The sequence below is a fragment of the Eutrigla gurnardus genome (genome assembly GCF_963514095.1).
Source record: "Eutrigla gurnardus genome assembly, chromosome: 5".
Lineage (NCBI taxonomy): Eukaryota > Metazoa > Chordata > Actinopteri > Perciformes > Triglidae > Eutrigla > Eutrigla gurnardus.
Genome location: NC_139919.1, coordinates 30,691,358 through 30,711,072, shown reverse-complemented (window position 1 = coordinate 30,711,072; position 19,715 = coordinate 30,691,358). Strand labels below are relative to the sequence as shown.

The 19,715-nt window shown below is 45.3% G+C and overlaps 2 protein-coding genes across 4 annotated transcripts in view; both read right to left on the bottom strand.

Moving 5' to 3' along the window:
• Positions 1 to 439: 439 nt before the first annotated feature.
• Positions 440 to 4,739, bottom strand: LOC311014065 (beta-1,3-galactosyltransferase 1-like). Of its 2 annotated transcripts, none has more exons than XM_084010432.1 (4): positions 4,602 to 4,739; positions 2,764 to 2,938; positions 2,110 to 2,370; positions 440 to 1,274 (listed from the first exon to the last, which is right to left on the bottom strand). In XM_084010432.1, exons 1-4 carry the CDS (start codon positions 4,625 to 4,627, stop codon positions 594 to 596), a joined length of 1,143 nt encoding a protein of 380 aa, XP_083866558.1. In that variant the 5' UTR covers positions 4,628 to 4,739; the 3' UTR covers positions 440 to 593. The 2 variants fall into 2 exon arrangements, with proteins under 2 accessions (XP_083866558.1, XP_083866559.1); XM_084010433.1 differs by having other exon boundaries at positions 2,764 to 2,931; positions 4,592 to 4,723.
• A 3,590-nt stretch (positions 4,740 to 8,329) lies between these two features.
• The window catches only part of il1rapl2 (interleukin 1 receptor accessory protein-like 2), a 249,957-nt gene continuing 238,571 nt past the window's right edge, over positions 8,330 to 19,715 (bottom strand). For both annotated transcript variants that reach the window (XM_084010420.1, XM_084010421.1), the window contains exons 13-18: positions 12,396 to 12,541; positions 12,237 to 12,314; positions 12,011 to 12,127; positions 11,132 to 11,254; positions 10,392 to 10,628; positions 8,330 to 9,942 (exon numbers count right to left, since the gene is read on the bottom strand). In XM_084010420.1, the coding sequence (XP_083866546.1) occupies positions 9,844 to 9,942; positions 10,392 to 10,628; positions 11,132 to 11,254; positions 12,011 to 12,127; positions 12,237 to 12,314; positions 12,396 to 12,541 (800 nt within the window). In that variant the 3' untranslated portion in view covers positions 8,330 to 9,843. The remainder of the gene's footprint in view (positions 9,943 to 10,391; positions 10,629 to 11,131; positions 11,255 to 12,010; positions 12,128 to 12,236; positions 12,315 to 12,395; positions 12,542 to 19,715) is intronic.

Genomic DNA, 19,715 nt, shown 5'->3' with positions numbered 1-19,715 from the left:
GTAATTTGTAATTTCCGAATTGAAAGTTAGTTCAACATAAATTCCACAGCAGTCCTTTTTCTATTTCCCCCTCTGTTTCCTCATGGCCTGCTCACCACAGGGTGGCGCTGTTGCTCACGTCTGCATGTCACCTAAATGCTGTCTGTCTGCACATCAGAGGAGGAAACAGTGGAGGTGTGAGACAGTGCTTTGAGGTCATCAGTGTGAGGAAGTGGCTTTTAGAAAAACAAACGTCTTCTCCTACAAACCACATGGATGCTGAATTAGAAATGTATAGATTTGGATTTCTTCAAATAGCATTTTTAGTCGTGTCTTGACATTCTGAAGTAGAAAACATTCAAAATCCAAACTCGAGGCTACAGACCGCCACGGGGGCGTCGCCATGGCGACGAGTCAGCTGGTTCAGAGCACCACATCCTCTCAGTAAAGCAACACAACCTCGCCTCATCATCACATCCTGGCAACAGATCGGACAGATCTACACTTGTTTTATTAAAAACGGACATTAACAACCAAAAGCAGGACATGAGGAGAGGAATCCTCACGATCGTACTGAGTGATGCTCGTATGTCACGTGTTCATATCTGGTGCCATCATACGTTCACCACGTGTGTTGAGGTGTTCTGTTGCTGGTGAATATTCCCTTCATGCCGTGGGTTCGTGGGTTTATTCCGGCATGCAGACGAGTTGGCTTGAGCCTCGTACTCCCGCCAAACGTGTGAAAGCTGCTCGGAGTTCTGCAGGATGGTGGTGATGACGGACGTCCAGTAACAGGCGTCCATGCCGGCAGGCATCAAACCCTGGAACAGGGCGCCGCGCGGCGGGTCCGTGGGGTCGATCCCCAGACGCCTCATGCACAGCCCCACGTACACGTCCTCGATGTAGACGGCTCTGACGTGCGCCGCCGCCGCCACGATCTTGGGGGGCAGGTCCAGCGAGAACACGTAGCCCAGGCCCAGCGCGTACGGGGGGAACGTGGACTCGGGGAACGCGGACTCGGGCAGGAACCACTTGGAGGTGTGGTCTCTGAGAACGGACGCGCCCCTCGCCACCATGCCCGTCATGTAGAGGCGCCGCGGCGCCGTCAGCAGCATGGCGACCAGGTTGCGGACGTTGAGGAACATGTCCGAGTCCACCTTCATGCCGTAGGAGGCGATGGGGCAGCGGGCGGAGAGCCACTCCAGCATCACCATGGTCTTTATGGTGAGGTTGTTGTAGCTGTCCACGAAGTCGCTCTGCAGGATGTCACGGTGGGCGCGGCTCTCCTCAAACACCTGCAGGGGGCGACACAGCAGACCGACGTGACGTCAGCAGGGAGACAAGAAGCCAGCGAGCAGCGAGAGCAGCGGTTCGGGAGTGAAACAGGAGGCGGGGCTTAACGCTGGGAGGACCTTCAGGACCTTCAGGACCTTCAGGACCGCCAGGACCTTCAGGACCTTCAGGACCGCCAGGACCTTCAGGACCTTCAGGACCGCCAGGTTAGCATTTTAGCAGATGTCAATTTTCGCAACCAGTGAAGGAAGTGACCATCTTAGTAGCTAACTGTTTCAGTAAACAATACAATGTATGAACTTCTTATCCTCTGCATTCTTTTGATTGATTTGCTTGTTTAGATGTTTTATGTAAAGCACTTGTTGTTGATACGTTGTGGTTTCTTTGTTTCCTTCTTTGGACAAAGCGTCTGCTAAATGACCTGAATGTAAATGTGAATGTTGTTGAACGCTGCTATACAAATACATTTTGACCTGTCAATCAGCAGGTAAGCCCCGCCCCCTAAAGCCTCGGCTTCACCTTTCTTTTCCGTTTCTGGTGAAAAGAACAATATTAAATAAACAGGCGATGCTCGTGTGTCATACACCACGTGATCTCATGGGATCCACTGTTGAGATAATGTCACGGTGCAGAAAGCAGTTTCATGATTCATGATTGTCACCACGGAAACCCGTTTCACCAGCACCGTAAATATTACCCAGAAGCCCACAGCTCGGCTGCAGCTGTGCAGCGAGCCGCCGTCCTGAGGGTTTTTGCATCCTCTGAAGCGGACTTCCTCTTTGAGAACCAGACCTGATGTTTCCTGTGGTTGCAGCGTCTCAGAGAGAAGCCACTCACCTGCTCCTCCAGCGTCTCCGCCCCCTCTTCCTGTCTGCTCAGCCCCAACAGGAAGTAGCGGCTGACCACGCGGCCCAGCACCGAGGTTTCTTTGCCCCACGTGTTGCGGATTATGTCTCGGGCCTCTCTGTCGCGCGGCGCCACCGGGATCATGAGGACCAGGAAGGGGCTCTCCTCCGAACACCGCCGGGGTTCGTCCAGCAGGAAGGCGTAGCGGCGCGGGTACGCCACGAAGTACGGTGGCAGCTCGGCCGGCGGGATCTGTGGAGGTCGGTGAGGTCGCCGGTTTAGATCACAGGAGTCATCAGTTACCCTCTAATCTCTCGTTATGGATCCCAAATAATCCCCTGGACATTTTCAGTTATTATACAAAAAACAAGCATGAAAAGTTGTGGAACGTTTTGGACGCTTTCTATAATTTCCTGGAAAATGAAAACGATGTGGTGGATGATAATATATCTGATATTATTATATTATATTAATATCTATTAATATATGTTTGAAAAATAAATCATGTATTCCCAGAACGTGGAAACTATCGCTGGACACGTCTCCATGGTAACGGCAGCATGAGGTCAACGCTGACGACTTCTTACCTCACGTTTCCAATCATCAGATAACCGAGGAGCAACACCTGATGACCAACACACTCACGTCGTCCACCGGAGCCGTCACGTTGTCGCTCGACCTGCTCGACCACGACCTCATCGACCTCATCGTCACAGGCCACGCCCCCCTGCAGCCCGACAGGTAGAAGGTCAGCATCAACGTTCCCAGCAGTAACAGGATGAGGAAGCACAGCCATCGCCTCGTCCACGCCGTCTTCTCGCTGCCGAGACACAAACCGGGATCTTTACTTCCTGTCGACCTCAGATCACGAGCACTTTACCGTCCATTACTGGTCTGGGGTCAGGAAGCACTCTGCTCATATCGCCTCCTGCTTGACCAGCGATGTCGGCGTTGGTCGTTGGCGGTGATTCACGTGGAACCGTTTAGACCGAAAGGAAAGGGGGGGGGGGGGGGGGGCTCCATTAAGATCCACATCCATCAGAAACCACCAGAACCACGACAGGCGGCGAGAAGAACTGTGACGTCTGTCATGTTGATTTTATGGTCTTGAAGCATCACGTGGCCGTCGCCATCTTTGGAATTTTTGCAACCAGTGAAGGAAGTGACCATCTTAGTAGCTAACTAGCATTGGTAGCGTGGTAGTGACCTGTCAATCAGCAGGTAAGCCCCGCCCCCTAAAGCATCCCCTGCTTTCTGGTCTGGTGGACTCTAAATGGACCATAATGTACTAAATGAACATCATGCTGGATTGAAGAAGACTTGAAACTAGAGATTGAGACCATAAACTCACCAACATGACTCAAACTGTTCCTCTAAATCTTTTTTTTAAATTTTTTTAACCTAATTTTGTATAACAGTTAAATGCAGGCGCTCCACTTCTTGTCACATGACTAACGCTAGCTCGCTGGGCTGAGGTCTACTGAGTTTTTGCGGTGAGACTTTCACAACAGACCAGCAGACGTAACAGTAACAGTGGGTTCAGTGATTCCTGTTCCACATTTATCAAAACACACGACATGAAACGCCCACGCTGTTCAGAGCCGACAAAACATCAAGACAGAACTTTTACTCAATTATAAAACAAGAACCTGTTTTTATGCTCCGCTCACGTCTCGACACGTTCTACCAAAGAAAGAGTTCACATGAGGAACAACAACGGACACAGCAGAACCTCCAACCGTCTCCAGGTCTGTGGAAATGTGCTGTGATGACATTTAGGAGGGAGATGACCCCAGAAACATCCCCCTCCCCCGGCTTTTATCACATAGATGTTATATGTGTTCTCATGCATTTCATTGAAATGAGCTTCAGTGTGTGGATATAGATGTGTGTGTTCTTGTTTTACATTTACATTTACATTGAGGGCATTTAGCAGAAGAAGAAGTACATTTGTCAAAAGAAAGAAAGAAAGAAAGAAACGAAGAAACCACAACATACCATCGCCGATGAAGTAAGATCTAAAAAACAGAAGTGTTCGGTCCTCATCTGAGTAAAGTAGTAGCCGTTCACCAAACATACCTTAAGAACAACAGTGCTATGATCAAAGTAAGAACATAGAAGTGCTCTTTTTTATTTTTTGTATCTGCTTTTGCTCTGTCGGTTTAAACTGTATTTAAATGTGCTTTATAAATAAATTTTACTCACTAATTATCATCGCACGGATTCAACAGAGGATTCATTTTGAGAAATACATTTTATACATTAATATGAATGAAGAAGTTAAAATAAGCAGTCATCTGCTGCTGTGTTTTTTTTTTGCAGGTCGGAGCCACAAACAGACATTTCTACATGAGACATCGGTTCACAGGCCGGTCGCCGATCAATGGGCCTGATCCCTTTTATTATTATTATTATTATTATTATTATCAATTATCATGCTAATAATGTGTGCATGCCCGTTTCTAAAGAGGACGTGGACTCACCCTTTGGACCCGGAGCCCTGCAGCATCGTTGGCACGGCGACGGCTGCAGCCGAGCCTCCACCTCAAACCAACGCCGGATACACGAATGAGGATGTTATCTCTGTCCAAATGCATCGTGGGTTGTGTGTGTGTGTGTGTGTGTGTGTTTCCTGGCTGATGATGATGATGGCCTTCCCCAGGAAGCATAGTTAGCGTGACTCAACAGGCCCTTTAGGACTTGGAGGCGTTATTGCATCATCGTAATATTATTATAATTATCTGAACTTTATTTATTTTTACTCCTCACATTTTAAAAACTCGTCTGAGGGGAATCATAGATGATTATTTTTCTTATTAATATGATGCCAGATTCATCTCTTCTACTTCTACCGGAGTACTTTTGTACACTAGTATGTGTACTTCTACTCAGAGAGGAGGTCGGAACTTCCGAGTCCTCTGGCAGAAATACATCACCAGCTCATTTACATACGTCTCCTCCCGTGTACATGTAAGAGGATGGTATCATGTAGACATGCTGCGACACAAGCTATCAAGTTTGTCATACATTAAGGCTACTTAAAGGAAAACACCACCGCATTTCCATACTGAACTATGTTCTGCTCTGATCTTAGACGAGGTGATACATACCTCCCTCTCCTCTCTCCTGTGCGTGTACTCAATGGCTCTTGCGCTCACTCGGCGCAGCGCTAATTTGCTAGCATGTAGCTTGTCCCAGTATATTCCTTAGGATCCAAAGGGGGGTGAAGTTAGAAGCGACCAAGCACTTCCACGTTGTCCCTATTTAAATACGGTTACGTGAGTAGTTACACGACCCAAGTTTGGTTACACAAAATGAAGCATGCCAATTTTTCTAAGCGGATAACAAGGATAACTATATAGTATGGCGGAATAACAACTGGAAGCACTTCGACGTCGGCGCAGTAATATCATCACTCCGCTCCCCCTCTTACTTCCGTCAATAGAACCTACGTGACCTGCACGCCGTCGCCTGCACTACCTGTAGTAGTTTGTGCACAGTTGAGGAAGCATCAGGTTGTAGTAAGATAGTTTGTTAACAATCAAACATCATGGTTATAACGTGCATCGTACAGGGTTGTGAAAACAAGCAGAAGGTATATAGTCCCGTCATGTTTTGAGTGATGATATTACTGCGCCGACGTCGGAGTGCTTCCAGTTGTTATTCCGCCATACTATATAGTTATCCTTGTTATCCGCTTATAAAAATTGGCATGTTTCATTTTGTGTAACCAAACTTGGGTCGTGTAACTACTCACGTAACCGTATTTAAATAGGGACAACGTGGAAGTGCTTGGTCGCTTCTGACTTCACCCCCCTTTGGATCCTAAGGACAAGCTACATGCTAGCAAATTAGCGCTGCGCGGAGTGCGCGCAAGAGCCATTGAGTGCACGCACAGAGGAGAGGGAGGTATGTATCACCTCGTCTAAGATCAGAGCAGAACATAGTTCAGTATGGAAATGCGGTGGTGTTTTCCTTTAAAGGTGCCATACATGGAATTTGTTTTTAATTATTATGTTCTATTTTACTACTGACTGGTGTTGCATTTCTGACACCAGTGTTTTTTAATTATGTATTTATTTTTAATGTATACATATGTTTTATTTACCCTCTTATGTGTTTCGTCTGTTCTTCTTAAGTTAAAAAAGGTGCCCTCCATGACACTCATTCATAAAGCATCCCATAATTATTATCATGTTCTACCTGAGAAGAGAATGAAGTCTTATACTAATACTTTTATATAACATGGATGAAGGTGTGGGACGACGCCACGATTATCCCGCCAAAATAATTGTGATTCATTGTGTTATCAGGATAATAATGATGAAAACATACTTGGCTCTTAGAAATGGAACCTAACATCCTGGTACTTGTGTGGAAGGGAGCGGGATGTCCGGGACCCGGCGGTGCTGAAGCTGCAACCATGTTTATCAGAGCATCATCGACCTACGAGACAAAACAGAGGATTACAGCGACGTCACGGCGAACGCAGCTTCTTCAACCTTTACCTTCCGCAGGAGGATCATCGGGAGATAAACGATGACTCATCATCTTCTCCAGCTCTGATGGACAGATGTCATGATTGGTGGAAATCGGTTGGTACCAGCTGATGTCAGCACATTTTGTAGTAAAAAGATGACCTTATATGGAGTGTTGATGGAGCAGCTACAATGTTAGCGTAGCCTAGCACCATCAACCAGACTCCATTCAGAAAACCAGCGTTTTAACAGTAGTTATCTTGTGGTCTTGCAGACAGACCTAACAAAGCATGACTCAGCACTTTTTACTGATCACCATCATGATGGAGTTATTTCAGCATCCTTTTCATCTGGTTATTGATATTAAATCACAGATCAATACTTTATTCTGGTTCCTCCAGCCCACGTGGGTCTGGATCCAGTGAGTCCAGCTCGGTTGGCAGTCGGTGAATGACGACGTCAGACCACAGGCATCGAAGATGTATAAAACAACTCATATCATCTTTATTTGCTCTCAGTTAAATTATTTCAACCAAATATATCCAAATAATAGTCAAAGAAATGAGCAGAAATCAAAAGACAACCACTGTACCGAATATTGCCATCGAATATAACAACTCAAATAATTAATAATCGTATCAAACAACCTCAAATATCCAGAATTCATTGGTTCTAATGAGACAATGACAGGAACCTTTGTGTCAATTCAAAACACTTCTCACTTTGCTTAAATATTATGGTAAAATGTTGGTTTTCTTAAAGCTCACAAAGAAGAATGTGGTCTGGTTCAGTCCTGCTCTGTGGAGCCCCCTCTGGCTGACGGGTGGTGGTCTCCAAAACATCAGTCTGTTAGCAGGGGGGGACTGCCGTGAGCATCCATCCATCATCCATCCATTCATCATCCCTCCATCCATCACCCATCAATCATCCATCCATCCATCATCCATCCATCATCCCTCCATCATCCCTCCATCATCCATCCATCATCCCTCCATCATCCCTCCATCTATCCATCATCCCTCCATCATCCCTCCATCTATCCATCATCCCTCCATCATCCCTCCATCTATCCCTCCATCATCCCTCCATCATCCATCCATCATCCATCCATCTATCCATCATCCATCCATCATCCATCCATCATCCCTCCATCATCCCTCCATCATCCCTCCATCATCCATCCATCTATCCATCATCCATCCATCATCCATCCATCATCCCTCCATCATCCCTCCATCATCCATCCATCTATCCATCATCCATCCATCATCCATCCATCATCCCTCCATCATCCCTCCATCATCCATCCATCTATCCATCATCCATCCATCATCTATCCATCATCCATCCATCATCCATCCATCATCCCTCCATCATCCCTCCATCATCACTCCATCATCCCTCCATCATCCCTCCATCATCCATCCATCTATCCATCATCCATCCATCATCCATCCATCATCCCTCCATCATCCCTCCATCATCCATCCATCTATCCATCATCCCTCCCTCCATCCATCCATCATCCCTCCATCATCCCTCCATCCATCCCTCCATCCATCCATCCTTCCATCATCCCTCCATCCATCCATCCTTCCATCATCCCTCCATCCATCCATCATCCCTCCATCATCCCTCCATCCATCCATCATCCCTCCATCCTTCCATCCCTCCATCATCCATCATCCTTTCATCCCTCCATCCATCATCCCTCCATCCATCCATCATCCTTCCATCCCTCCATCATCCTTCCATCCCTCCATCATCCCTCCATCATCCCTCCCTCCATCATCCCTCCATCCATCATCCCTCCCTCCATCATCCCTCCATCATCCATCCATCATCCCTCCATCCCTCCATCCTTCCATGAACAGAGGAACAGAATGAGACGGAGGCTGTGAGCCTCAAACATCCTGTGAGAGTTAAACTCATGAATAACAGAAACACTGTCATTAATAGGTCTATGCATAAGTTATGGAAGCTGTACAGAGATTATTGTAACAAACATTAAGAACAGAGACTGATTAAAATGCTCACCAACCTTTTCTAAAAGCATAAACTTCTTCAAGAAAACAAAAGGAAATAAACATGTTTTTTGGAGGGACGCCCCCTCTTTTCCCTTTATCGGTTTATATCACAACGCCATGGCCGGACAGGAAACAAAGATACCAACAGAAAGACGTTTATTCTCCTCCGTATTAAAAGAGGCTGCGAGTGTCATTAACTCTTATCTCTATTTATTGGGTTTTTTATTATCTAAATGGGTGGTCATGCAAATAGAAAAAGTCCTTCGTGGTGTCCACCTCGGCCAGTTCACCTCCGGGTGAGTCCACTACCTTGATTACTGTGTGACAAGGTGAGCTGGCTGGTTAGCAGTCGCTCTGTGCCTGTTAGCTCCTTTACTAGCTAGCCTAGCGTAGCTTCACATCTGGCTACGTTTTCCACACAGGCCAGCTAACTGTGCTTTTTCCTCAGGACTTCAGTTGAGCAAATTGCTTCACACGTGACTTATTATCTTGACATTCTTGCTGGAATCCTTTTTTTTTAGTTCAACCATAGCGTCTAAGAACCAGCTAGCTAGCTAGTTAGGAATTGTATTTCGAGGTTGACTTGTTGTTTTAAGGTGGACTGGTATTCCAAAAATCATTGCTTGAAGTCTGCCTCGTTTACTGACTATCCACCTCGTCAACGGCACGACGGATCTACTGGAGTCTCGGATCGGCTACCAAGGATCGGCTACATTCCACCATCAGTCGACCGGTATTCCCGAGTAGTTTAACTTCCAGGTACGCGGGGTGTGAGCGGACAGCAATTGGAGACGCTAGCTTCTTTTTTTGTGGTCCGACGAGGTCGCTTCAACAAGCGGAGCTCCCTTTGGTACTCACCGTCCCGGATCCTGGGCCTTCACATGGACTTGTCACATATGTTCATTCGTTCAACGGTCTACAAACTCTCGGCATCAGTCCAACGTGTCATCAGTCATGTTGCATAACAGCGCTCCTCGCCAAAGGTCACAGTTCACATACCAGTTTAATCCGTGACCGAAGCCAGCGTACAATCAGTTTCAGAATCCCAAATCAGCCGGTATCTCCGACCAACGTGGATCCAAGGCAGTCCCAGAACGAGTCCTCAAGCAGTCCCTCCTGAAAACCAAAGGCTGTACACTACTCCCCTGAAAAACCACGATGTAAACCAGTCGAACCAACCAGTCAGAGTGTGAACCGGTCTGTGATCCAGCAGATCCGCTCTACCAGATATCAGAGCTTAGTTCTCTGCTGGTGAGCGGCACGAAGGTGCTGTTCAGGTGCAGGTCGGGCTTCTTCCCCAGCGTGCTGCTCTGAGCCACCTGGGAACAGAACCAGCACAGCGGGGATCAGCAGGGGACCTCGTCCAGACCAGGACCAGAGAAAACAGGGTCTGCACTCTACCCTATGTACACACACACACACACACACACACATATATATATATATATATATATATATATATAAAATATATATATATATATATATATATATACTGCATGCCTAGTCTGGTAAAGTAAATACACATTTGAGGCTGGATAAGAAGCAGATCATTTCCTCTCTACATGTTTGTTTATCAAACAGACCTCTTGCTCCCCAGTGAACTGCTCTGAACCCCTGGAGAGAAAAGAGGTTTGATTTTTAATGGGATGAAACTCTGAGTACAAACATGTAAATCAAAGGATACACTGTAGATGTTGGAGGCTAGAAACTAATGAGGAACTGCAAAGAATAAACACTGAACGGTCCCGTCCCCTTTTCTCTCTCCCACCTGTCCATTCAGCAGTGTCATGGGGATGTTGCAGTAGACGTGGCGCCCCCCGGGGCCCAGCGTGGAGAACTGCACGGTGGAGGGCGGCGGGAGGGGGGGCGACAGGGAGGACGGCGGCGGCGGGGGAAGCTGGAACTCGTAGCTGCGGCAGAAGTGCCTCATCTGGGCGGCCGTGTGACCGCCTCCCAGCGGCAACGTCATCTGGTTGTAGTCTGGGATCTCCGTCGCCAAGGCAACCTGTGGTGAGGCAACAACAACTTCTTCAGACCAAGGACCCCCAAGGTCTACAGAGACCCGGTGGAGGGACCCCCAAGGCCTACAGAGAAAAAGTTTGGGATCAAATAAATTTGAGGACCCTCTGCAGTAACTCTGTGGCCCCCCTAGGGCTCCTGGACCCCCTGTTGAAGATCTCTGGAGTAAACTTTTATTCCAAAAGGGCAATTAAACCGTACAAATTATGAATGCCAATAATTAAAAAACAGGACTTATTATGCGTTATTATGTGTTATACAGTTCTTTTGTGCTGTGATGTCACCCAGCAACTCATTAGCATAACATCCGCCCAGCAGCTGCTGGACTTGGACCCAACGTGGACCATCACAGTACCCATGGGGACCCTGTAACTCACTGGTCCAGTCTCTTTAAAACCTGGACCAGAGCACTCCTAAATAAGCGGACCGACTAGAGACCATAAACTGGTGTTCACTGCCATCAGAAATCAAGATCAACAAACAGCTGACCTGATGGTGTCCATGGCGACTCTCGTTAGGGGGCGCCAAGGAGGCCGAGGTGGTTGTCATGGCAATGGTCGAGACGGTGGTCTGCAGGTCACCAAAGAGGCCCTGTTCACCAGAGTCCATCACCTGTTACCATAGAAACACAGTATAACTTTCACCATGCATCCTGACTCGCACAGATGAGTTTAGAAGGTTTAGCGGTAACACAGGACTTTCACCCAGGCCACCGCTGTTCGGTTTCTTCTTTCCTAGACACTATTATTTTTACTATTACTTTGTATCTGTTTCCAGGTCTGGATTCGTTGTTTGTTAAATGTTTATCATGAAAAGTGAAAAACAATAAAGAAATAATTGAATAAAAAGAGTTCAGCTTCGTTGTGTTGAATGTTGAATGTTGTAGAAGAGGCTCTGATTTATTTCAATCATGTCAAAATGAATACAGAAAATAAAATATTACACAACTAGAAAGCACAGATATATGAATAACATTCTTTGTGTTATTATTTAATCCCTTATTTAACTTATTTAATCCCACCCCTTCATCATAATTCATATCCTCTGTCATACATATATTTTATTTCATGTTTTTAGTTCATTCTTTATCATTAGATTATGTTTTTAAAAACTCAATCACATTTTTTCCTTTAACATTACCGAACATTAGTTTCTCATGTATCAGATATGTATTATAGTTTCTTGCATATTCATTCAATTTAATCAAAAAATATAAAAGTATCGAGACATTTTAATTCAGAATTCAAAACAAATAAACAGTAAAGAACTGTGAGCTGCATGGGAGCTGCTACACCACGTCAACGCTGATTGATTGAAAACATGAAACCACATGAAACCACATGAAACCACATGAGTCCTTCAGCGTACCTGGCGTCTGGACAGCGTCTCCCTGCGTTTAGCAGGCATCTCGTAGAACACCTGCTTCCAGAACTGAGACTGCAGCTCGTTGCTCTTAGGACCCCTCCACTTGATGATGGACAGCACCTGAGAGAGGACAGGGTTCAGCTGCTGCTCAGGAACCCCTCGCTGCTGCCCCCCCCACCCCCCCCTCCCCCCCCTCCCTCCCTCCCTCGCCTCCCCCCTCCCTCCCCACCTTGATGGTGTGTTTCAGCGCCTCCACCTCCTGGTAGTTAATGACATTCTTCAGGTCTGCACACTCGATCATGATCACCTGGACACACAAACATCCCATAATGTTTGTTACGCTGAAACGTCGCACACGGAGCACGATGTGTTTTCTGAATAACGCTACCTTGATCTCCCCGGTAACCAGCATGGAGTGGAGGCGTGTCTCGATCTGGAAGATGCTCCACCCTCTTTTGGCTACAAACTCGGGAGTCAAAACGATGATCAGACGTCTGCTCTGCTCCACACTGCGAGCCAAGTCCTCGATGTAGGCTGGGAGAGGGGGGGAGGGGAGAGAGGAGGGGGGTGAGAGAGGGGGGGAGGAGAGAGAGAGAGAGAGGGGGGGGGGGGGAGAGAGGGGGAGACAGAGAGAGAGATAAAGAAAAGCAAAGCAGAAGCAAAGAAAGAAAACATAGAAGTGAGTTTCCTGAAATTAAGTGTGAGATTGTTGTCGGAGAGACGGTGTCGTTGCTTGTTGTTATATATGTTTTTTCTCACATATATATATATATTTATATATACTATGTATTATAGTACAGTTTGCACCGCATATAGAGATTATATGGTTTTATGTCATATTGAGTGTTTTTGCTGCCCCACTGCTGCTGACAAAATCAGTTCCCAGCCTGGGATTAATCAGTCAGTCAGTCAGTCTCTACTCCTCTTATTTAAGATTATTTCATTGTTTTTTTACTAAAAAAGGAAAATGTGTTTCTTACAGTTTTTCTCAGTCGCTTTGGTGCTTTTCTCACATCACTATTAACATTTTCACAGCAGTTCGTGCATTTCTCAAAACAATTAGTGCAAACTCTTTTATTCTCTCAGTGTTTTCCAAAGCAAAAAAAGGTCAGAACTCGGTGACATGACCTGAAAATGCTAAAGACAGCACTAAACACTACTGGTACAGCCATTTGAAAACTACAGTAAAGTTACACATTGCTGTAGTTAGGGGAGTAAGTGTACAAGACACTGAATACGTATGTTTCACACTTTTACTGTATATGCTCCTTGTGCAAAAGAAAAATACACTAAAGTCATTTATTTAGAACAAACATAAGAAACACCCTTTTGGTAGAGCTGTGCACAAATGTGAACAATATAACAGCAGGTATTGTAACTGAACATAGGTAAATCATGCTGGCACATGGGTCATTCCATGTAATTTCATCAAATTTCTGAACATCTTCCCACCTGACCATCTCAGAATGTCCTGAAAAAATTCAAGCACAAAGAGTTTAGATGATTTTTAGCATCATACTCTGAAAAGCCATTTTTAAACAGCAATATCTGGAAAACTATCTCACCTGTGGCCTTCAAAATTGCAGTATGAGACAATATGTGAGTTGTGTGTATGATCAGAAATGGTGGATAGGAAGTATCAGAGATGTTTCAGATGAAGATGTACTGGTTCAGTTCATGCACCCACATGGCCCTGCCAAGAGTTTCTACTGGCCAAGGAGAGAAGATGTGTAATGTCCCACTGCAGCATAGAATTGCAAGGATTGACGTTCCCTCTACAGAAACTGGGCGCATGTATGCCATCAAAAAAGATGAGCACAACAGAGCAGAGATGTACATTAGACTATTTGTAAAGTCACTGCCAAATTAATGAATGTGACGAAGGAATTGGATCTAAAAGATGAAAAATGTGTGATCCCTCATAGTGCGCATAGAGCCAAACTGTTATTCAATATCAAACTTTGGAGACTTTCGTACTGTAATGTAAAATCTTTATGCTCAAATTAAGATTATTATTTGATTTGGTTGTGTAATTTATATACTTAAAGTATGACAAAATGTACAGTCTTCAATATTATGCTATTATGTTCATGGTTTAAGACATTAAAAGCTGCTTTCACCATGTTTAACTCACATTCAAGGACTTATTGCCTCTGTAACTACAACTGTGCTACATTTTAATGTTTTCGTGAGGCTAAATTTATCAGTAGAATTTAGTCACATGTAAGTCTTTGGTAAATGGTAAAAAACACATTTGAATTGCCCTCCTGTGATGTTTACAAGTAGGCTGTTAGGACATGCAGTACCAAAACCGGCCACAAAAACCCCACCAATATCAGGATTTAAAGAAATCACTGCGACAAATGGAGGCAAAACACCCTCCCAATTTTTTTATATGATTTTAACAAGAATATGATCTTTCAAAAAAAGTAAGTTTGGACCTGATACGTGTTGTCAGTTTTTTGGAATATGACTCTGAAGTTGGGCAAAGATGTGTCTACTTCCATTTTTTAGCCTTAATATCTGTGAAACTAATAATCTAAGAGAAACCATATTTTGTAGAATGTTTAAGCTAACACCAGAGATAGAGGCAGAAGTGATAGAAGTCTTTTATCTGTAAAAATGGGAGCTCAGCCACTCTTCAAATGTACTCCTTTATTTCAACAAGTCACATTTTAAGTACCGGTACCTACCATACTAGGTTATCATTGAGCTACACTCCTGATATTCCATGTCTGGAGGCTAATAGTAACAGATGTACACTAGAAATTTTGAAGGCCACAGGTGAGATAGTTTTCCAGATATTGCTGTTTAAAAATGGCTTTTCAGAGTATGATGCCAAAAACCGTCTAAACTACCCTTCATTCAATGATGTTTCATGAGAAAACTGTTGACAGTAGAGACCTAATATTTTGGATTTGTCCTATTAACAAGTGTGTCTTTGTACTTTAATTTTTCAGGACATTCTGAGATGGTCAGGTGGGAGGCATTTGATGAAATGACACTGAATGACCCACATCCAGACGTTCCTGTCTGTCTGGGACATATATTTTAATCTACATCACAACGGATATCATCCCCTTGCAATGCAGCGAGTGAAAGCTGAAGTTCACCTGAGAGCAATTGTTCAATTTAGGAGACATTTCCAGGAAAAAATGACAAAGAAAGGTATAAAATTTGATAACTACATCAACAATTTTATATGTAATGACTCAAGCAATGAAATTAAGACTATTAGTTTTATTTGACTGACATGACAAGCAAATGTCATGTCAGTCAATGACATTGACACAAAAAAAAAAAAAATAACACCCTTACCTATAGCACTCTGATCAAAGCACTGTTGCTCTTAAAGGAAAACACCACCGCATTTCCAAACCGAACTATGTTCTGCTCTGATCTTAGACGAGGTGATACATACCTCCCTCTCCTCTGTGCGTGCACTCAATGGCTCTTGCGCGCACTCCGCGCAGCGCTAATTTGCTAGCATGTAGCTTGTCCCAGTATATTCCTGAGGATCCAAAGGGGGGTGAAGTTAGAAGCGACCAAGCACTTCCACGTTGTCCCTATTTAAATACGGTTACGTGAGTAGTTACACGACCCAAGTTTGGTTACACAAAATGAAACATGCCAATTTTTCTAAGCGGATAACAAGGATAACTATATAGTATGGCGGAATAACAACTGGAAGCACTTCGACGTCGGCGCAGTAATATCATCACTCAAAACATGACGGGACTATATACCTTCTGCTTGTTTTCACAACCCTGTACGATGCACGTTATAACCATGATGTTTGATTGTTCACAAACTATCTTACTACAACCTGATGATTCCTCAACTGTGCACAAACTACTACAGGTAGTGCAGGTGGCGGCGTGCAGGTCACGTAGGTTCTATTGACGGAAGTAAGAGGGGGAGCGGAGTGATGATATTACTGCGCCGACGTCGAAGTGCTTCCAGTTGTTATTTCATACTATATAGTTATCCTTGTTATCCGCTTAGAAAAATTGGCATGTTTCATTTTGTGTAACCAAACTTGGGTCGTGTAACTACTCACGTAACCACATTTAAATAGGGACAACGTGGAAGTGCTTGGTCGCTTCTAACTTCACCCCCCTTTGGATCCTAAGGACAAGCTACATGCAGGGGTTGAAACTAACTTTTTGGCTTACCAGACAACTGGCGAGTAGATGAAAATTTTTACTAGACAAACAGATTTTTTACCAGACAAAAATATTAAATTGCCATTTGTTAGAATTACTTTTTCGTATGTCTGTCTAAATTGATTTCCAATCATAGTAATCGCAGTCTCTTTTCCTCACAATATTTATTAGCAGTATATATACAGAAACATTTCATGCCCTCTTTGGCCCTATACTCAAGCCATGTTCTTGCCTCACCCGACACCGTGTAGCGCCACTTCTCATTAAATTTCTGAACATAATTCAGTGTTTCCCCTAGAATTTTTTTCAGGCCCGGTGGTACCCACCGAAAAAACCCTAAACAGACGAGACGTGTGGGATGGTGTTTTGGTGCAGTTGGATTAAGTCAGGTGGCACAGCAAGCAGTCTGCAATTCTGCAATTATTATATTTGCATTCAACATTTTTGTTCAACCAGAGTGTATTCAAGATCACAAGGAGAGAGTGACTTATTAAGGTGCTGGTTGATGGAAATGATCAGGGTCCAGAAAAATATGTCTGGAAAATGATGAGCATCACATTAATAGCTACAGATACTGTAAAACACTACAACGACATATGAGTGCATATATTGTCTTATTTTATCAAGTAAAATATAAGTTATAGGTTTACTCAACAGCAGTTAACTCAAAGTTCCACATCTTATCAAAAACAATCCCCGGGGGCAAACGGGCTTTGGCCGGTTGTACATACGTCATCACGTCCTAATACTACACACACATGGCGTGATGTTGTTTTTAAGGAGCGCCGTCTCTGCTTATATTTCTCGACAACACTCGACCTGCATCAGCGCATGTGCGCACGAGCGGATCTGTGCGAGCAGACAGCGCGAGCGCAGCGGGTTTTGGACGGAGACACACAGCGGCATTTTTATTATGTAAAAATAAATAATAATGTAATGTAATAAAATAAATATTATGGACCCTATGGACCGGTTCCGCTCACACCACGAGTCTGAAGAGTGCAACAGCTTATCAAAATACAGTGTCAACGTTCCGTGTTTTCAAAGTAGAAAGCGACAAGTACACGGAAGAAGAACGTAGCGGGAGCGCGCGTCTTGCGGAGCAAGTCTTCTGTGCTGCGCGGAGGCGCTCCTAATGTAAATGATTATTGATTTATGAATGAATTGATAGGTGGCTTATTTTTGGTATATTGATTTTTTTTTGGGCATGGCGGCAGGTCTCCTTGGCCTGGCGGGCCGCCAGGCCTGTACAATGGTAGGGGAAACACTGATAATATTTCGCCGGTTTTGACTGAGACGAGGTGGGCGCTGAGACGCTGTCGGTCGATTCTTCCTCCGTCCTCGTTTTTTTTCTTGGGGGCTGCGCCCCCACAAGAAATCTCCACATAATGGAGTAGCTAAATCGGGAAAAAATAGTTTATAGGCTGCGGTAAAAAAGGTCTACAAAGTATGAATGAACAAGTGTGGGAAGTGGTGTTGATTTTCGCGGGATCATCTGGGATAGCCCGCCTTACTCTGCCTCTGATTGGCTTACCCTGATTCCTCACTCCTCATGCCTACACCTAACCGCCAATGAGAGGCGTCCATCCCAGAACTGACGGGAGACGTGTTAAGTTGCTGATCAAAACACACAACTTCCTGTTTTTGCTGCTTCACATTAAAAGCTTCTACACAAGAAAGATATGATGGGCTTTTATTTTTTTTAGATTACTCGCCAGAGTGGCGAGTGGTCTTCATAAATTACTCGACAAATACAAAAATTACTCGCATTTGGCGAGTAAAACAGCTTAATTTCAACCCCTGGCTACATGCTAGCAAATTAGCGCTGTGCGGAGTGCACGCAAGAGTGTTGGGACCTAACTGTTGGGACCTAACCGTTAGGACTACACAATGCGGCCTACAGAAGCCTACACATGCGGCCAGGACAAAGGGACAAAGGGGATTAAAAACTACACCGCCATTTTAGTTTCACATCTCACCCAGGTGAGAGATGCGACGCCACCCAACGAGTGCCCCATTGGCTGACATCTTCAGGGAACCCCGGGGGGTCCCCTGGAGCGGCCTGAGCTTTATAAACCGAAGCCGCCCGGAGAACGCTCTCTTATTCACTCTTACTCTCTGGCTCCCACTCCTACCCGGGAGCTGGTTCCAGCGCTTCCATCGCAACACCACGTTGCCACGGGAGGCGACCCCTCCACCAACGGGAGGCGACCCCTCCTGCAGCGCACCGCTGCAACAAGAGGAACCAAGCCGTTCCTGCCTTCCAGCTACCAGACGCTGTCTGAAGTAAGCTGACTAAATCGCCAAGCCGCGATTATATCGCCGCTCGTGGAAGAAAGAAACACGGACTGTTTTCTTTATTTGAGTTTGATCAACGAGAGGAAACCCGCTCCGCTCTCGTCTGGACGAAGCCGACTCATCACGTCCCTCGCTGACGCCGGGGACTCACGAACCACCGCCGTTACGGAACGCCGTCATCGTCTTACGCAACGATACCAGTAAGAGGCTATCAGTCTGGGCAGAGACACAAGTGATAGTGTAGGATATGCTTGTAATTCTTGTTAATGTGTTTTAAGTTCTGATCGCGGACCGCCGAGTCCGTTGGTTCATGTGCTGCTGTATTTGAATACTGATTGTGTACCCACGCAGCTGGGTTGATTTCTGTAACAGTGTTCCCGACTAACCTCCGCCATATTCGCGAGCTCAGAAAGCCTCTACTATCAGTTAAAAGACCGGTCTCGCGGAATAAACGCCAGTTCATTCACGCGAGCCCGTGTGATAGCGGCACGCTTTCTGTCCCTCCGAATATCGCTCGCGCATCCTCTCTCTCTTTGTTTGTGTCCCGCTAACACACACACACATACACGCCGCACACACGTGTCCTAAGCCAGCTGTTCCCGGCGGGCGCTAGGGACATAGCTACATCTGGTGGCTACATACGGCTATCTCTCTCTCTCTCTCGCTACCCCATCGAACCTCAGTGGCTCCGCCCCTGACCGCTGCGAGGAATAGCTCCACCTCTCTCTCTCTCTCGCTACCCCATCGAACCTCAGTGGCTCCGCCCCTGAACGCTGCGAGGAATAGCTCCATCCGGTGGCCGCCCATAGCCATCTCTCCCTCTCTCTCTCCCTCTCTCTCTCTCTCTCTCGACACGCACGCACACACACACACGCACGCACACACACACACACACACGCACACACACACACTCCACGTGTGTATCTCCCTTTGTTTAAGCTTAGCTTTGTGTGTTAGGTAGTTAGGTAATAAGGCTTTGTTAATTGCAGTGTTATTGATTGTGATCATTATTACTGATTTTAATAAATCTTATTATATTATAACTAGCGGTCTCTTGTGCTTGTTGTGTATATGTCACTGGATAACAGCAGGTTGTGAAGGCTAGTGCTTGAATTTCACGCCTTTTTAATTGTTAGATTGTTTTTATACTCCTATGCCAATGATCACGATGATTGGCATGTGAGTATAAAACCTTTATATTGAGACTGAATACAGTTTTAGGTTATCTTTTCCCTGATCCCAGG

Excerpts from the sequence above, each read along its gene's own strand:
- LOC311014065 (XM_084010432.1), bottom strand. The coding sequence starts at position 4,627 with ATGCTGCAGGGCTCCGGGTCCAAAGG. Across the intron at positions 2,939-4,601 it reads CAGGGCTCCGGGTCCAAAGG|CGAGAAGACGGCGTGGACGA; the intron begins GTGAGTCCACGT and ends GTGTCTCGGCAG. Across the intron at positions 1,275-2,109 it reads CGGAGACGCTGGAGGAGCAG|GTGTTTGAGGAGAGCCGCGC; the intron begins GTGAGTGGCTTC and ends CGCCCCCTGCAG.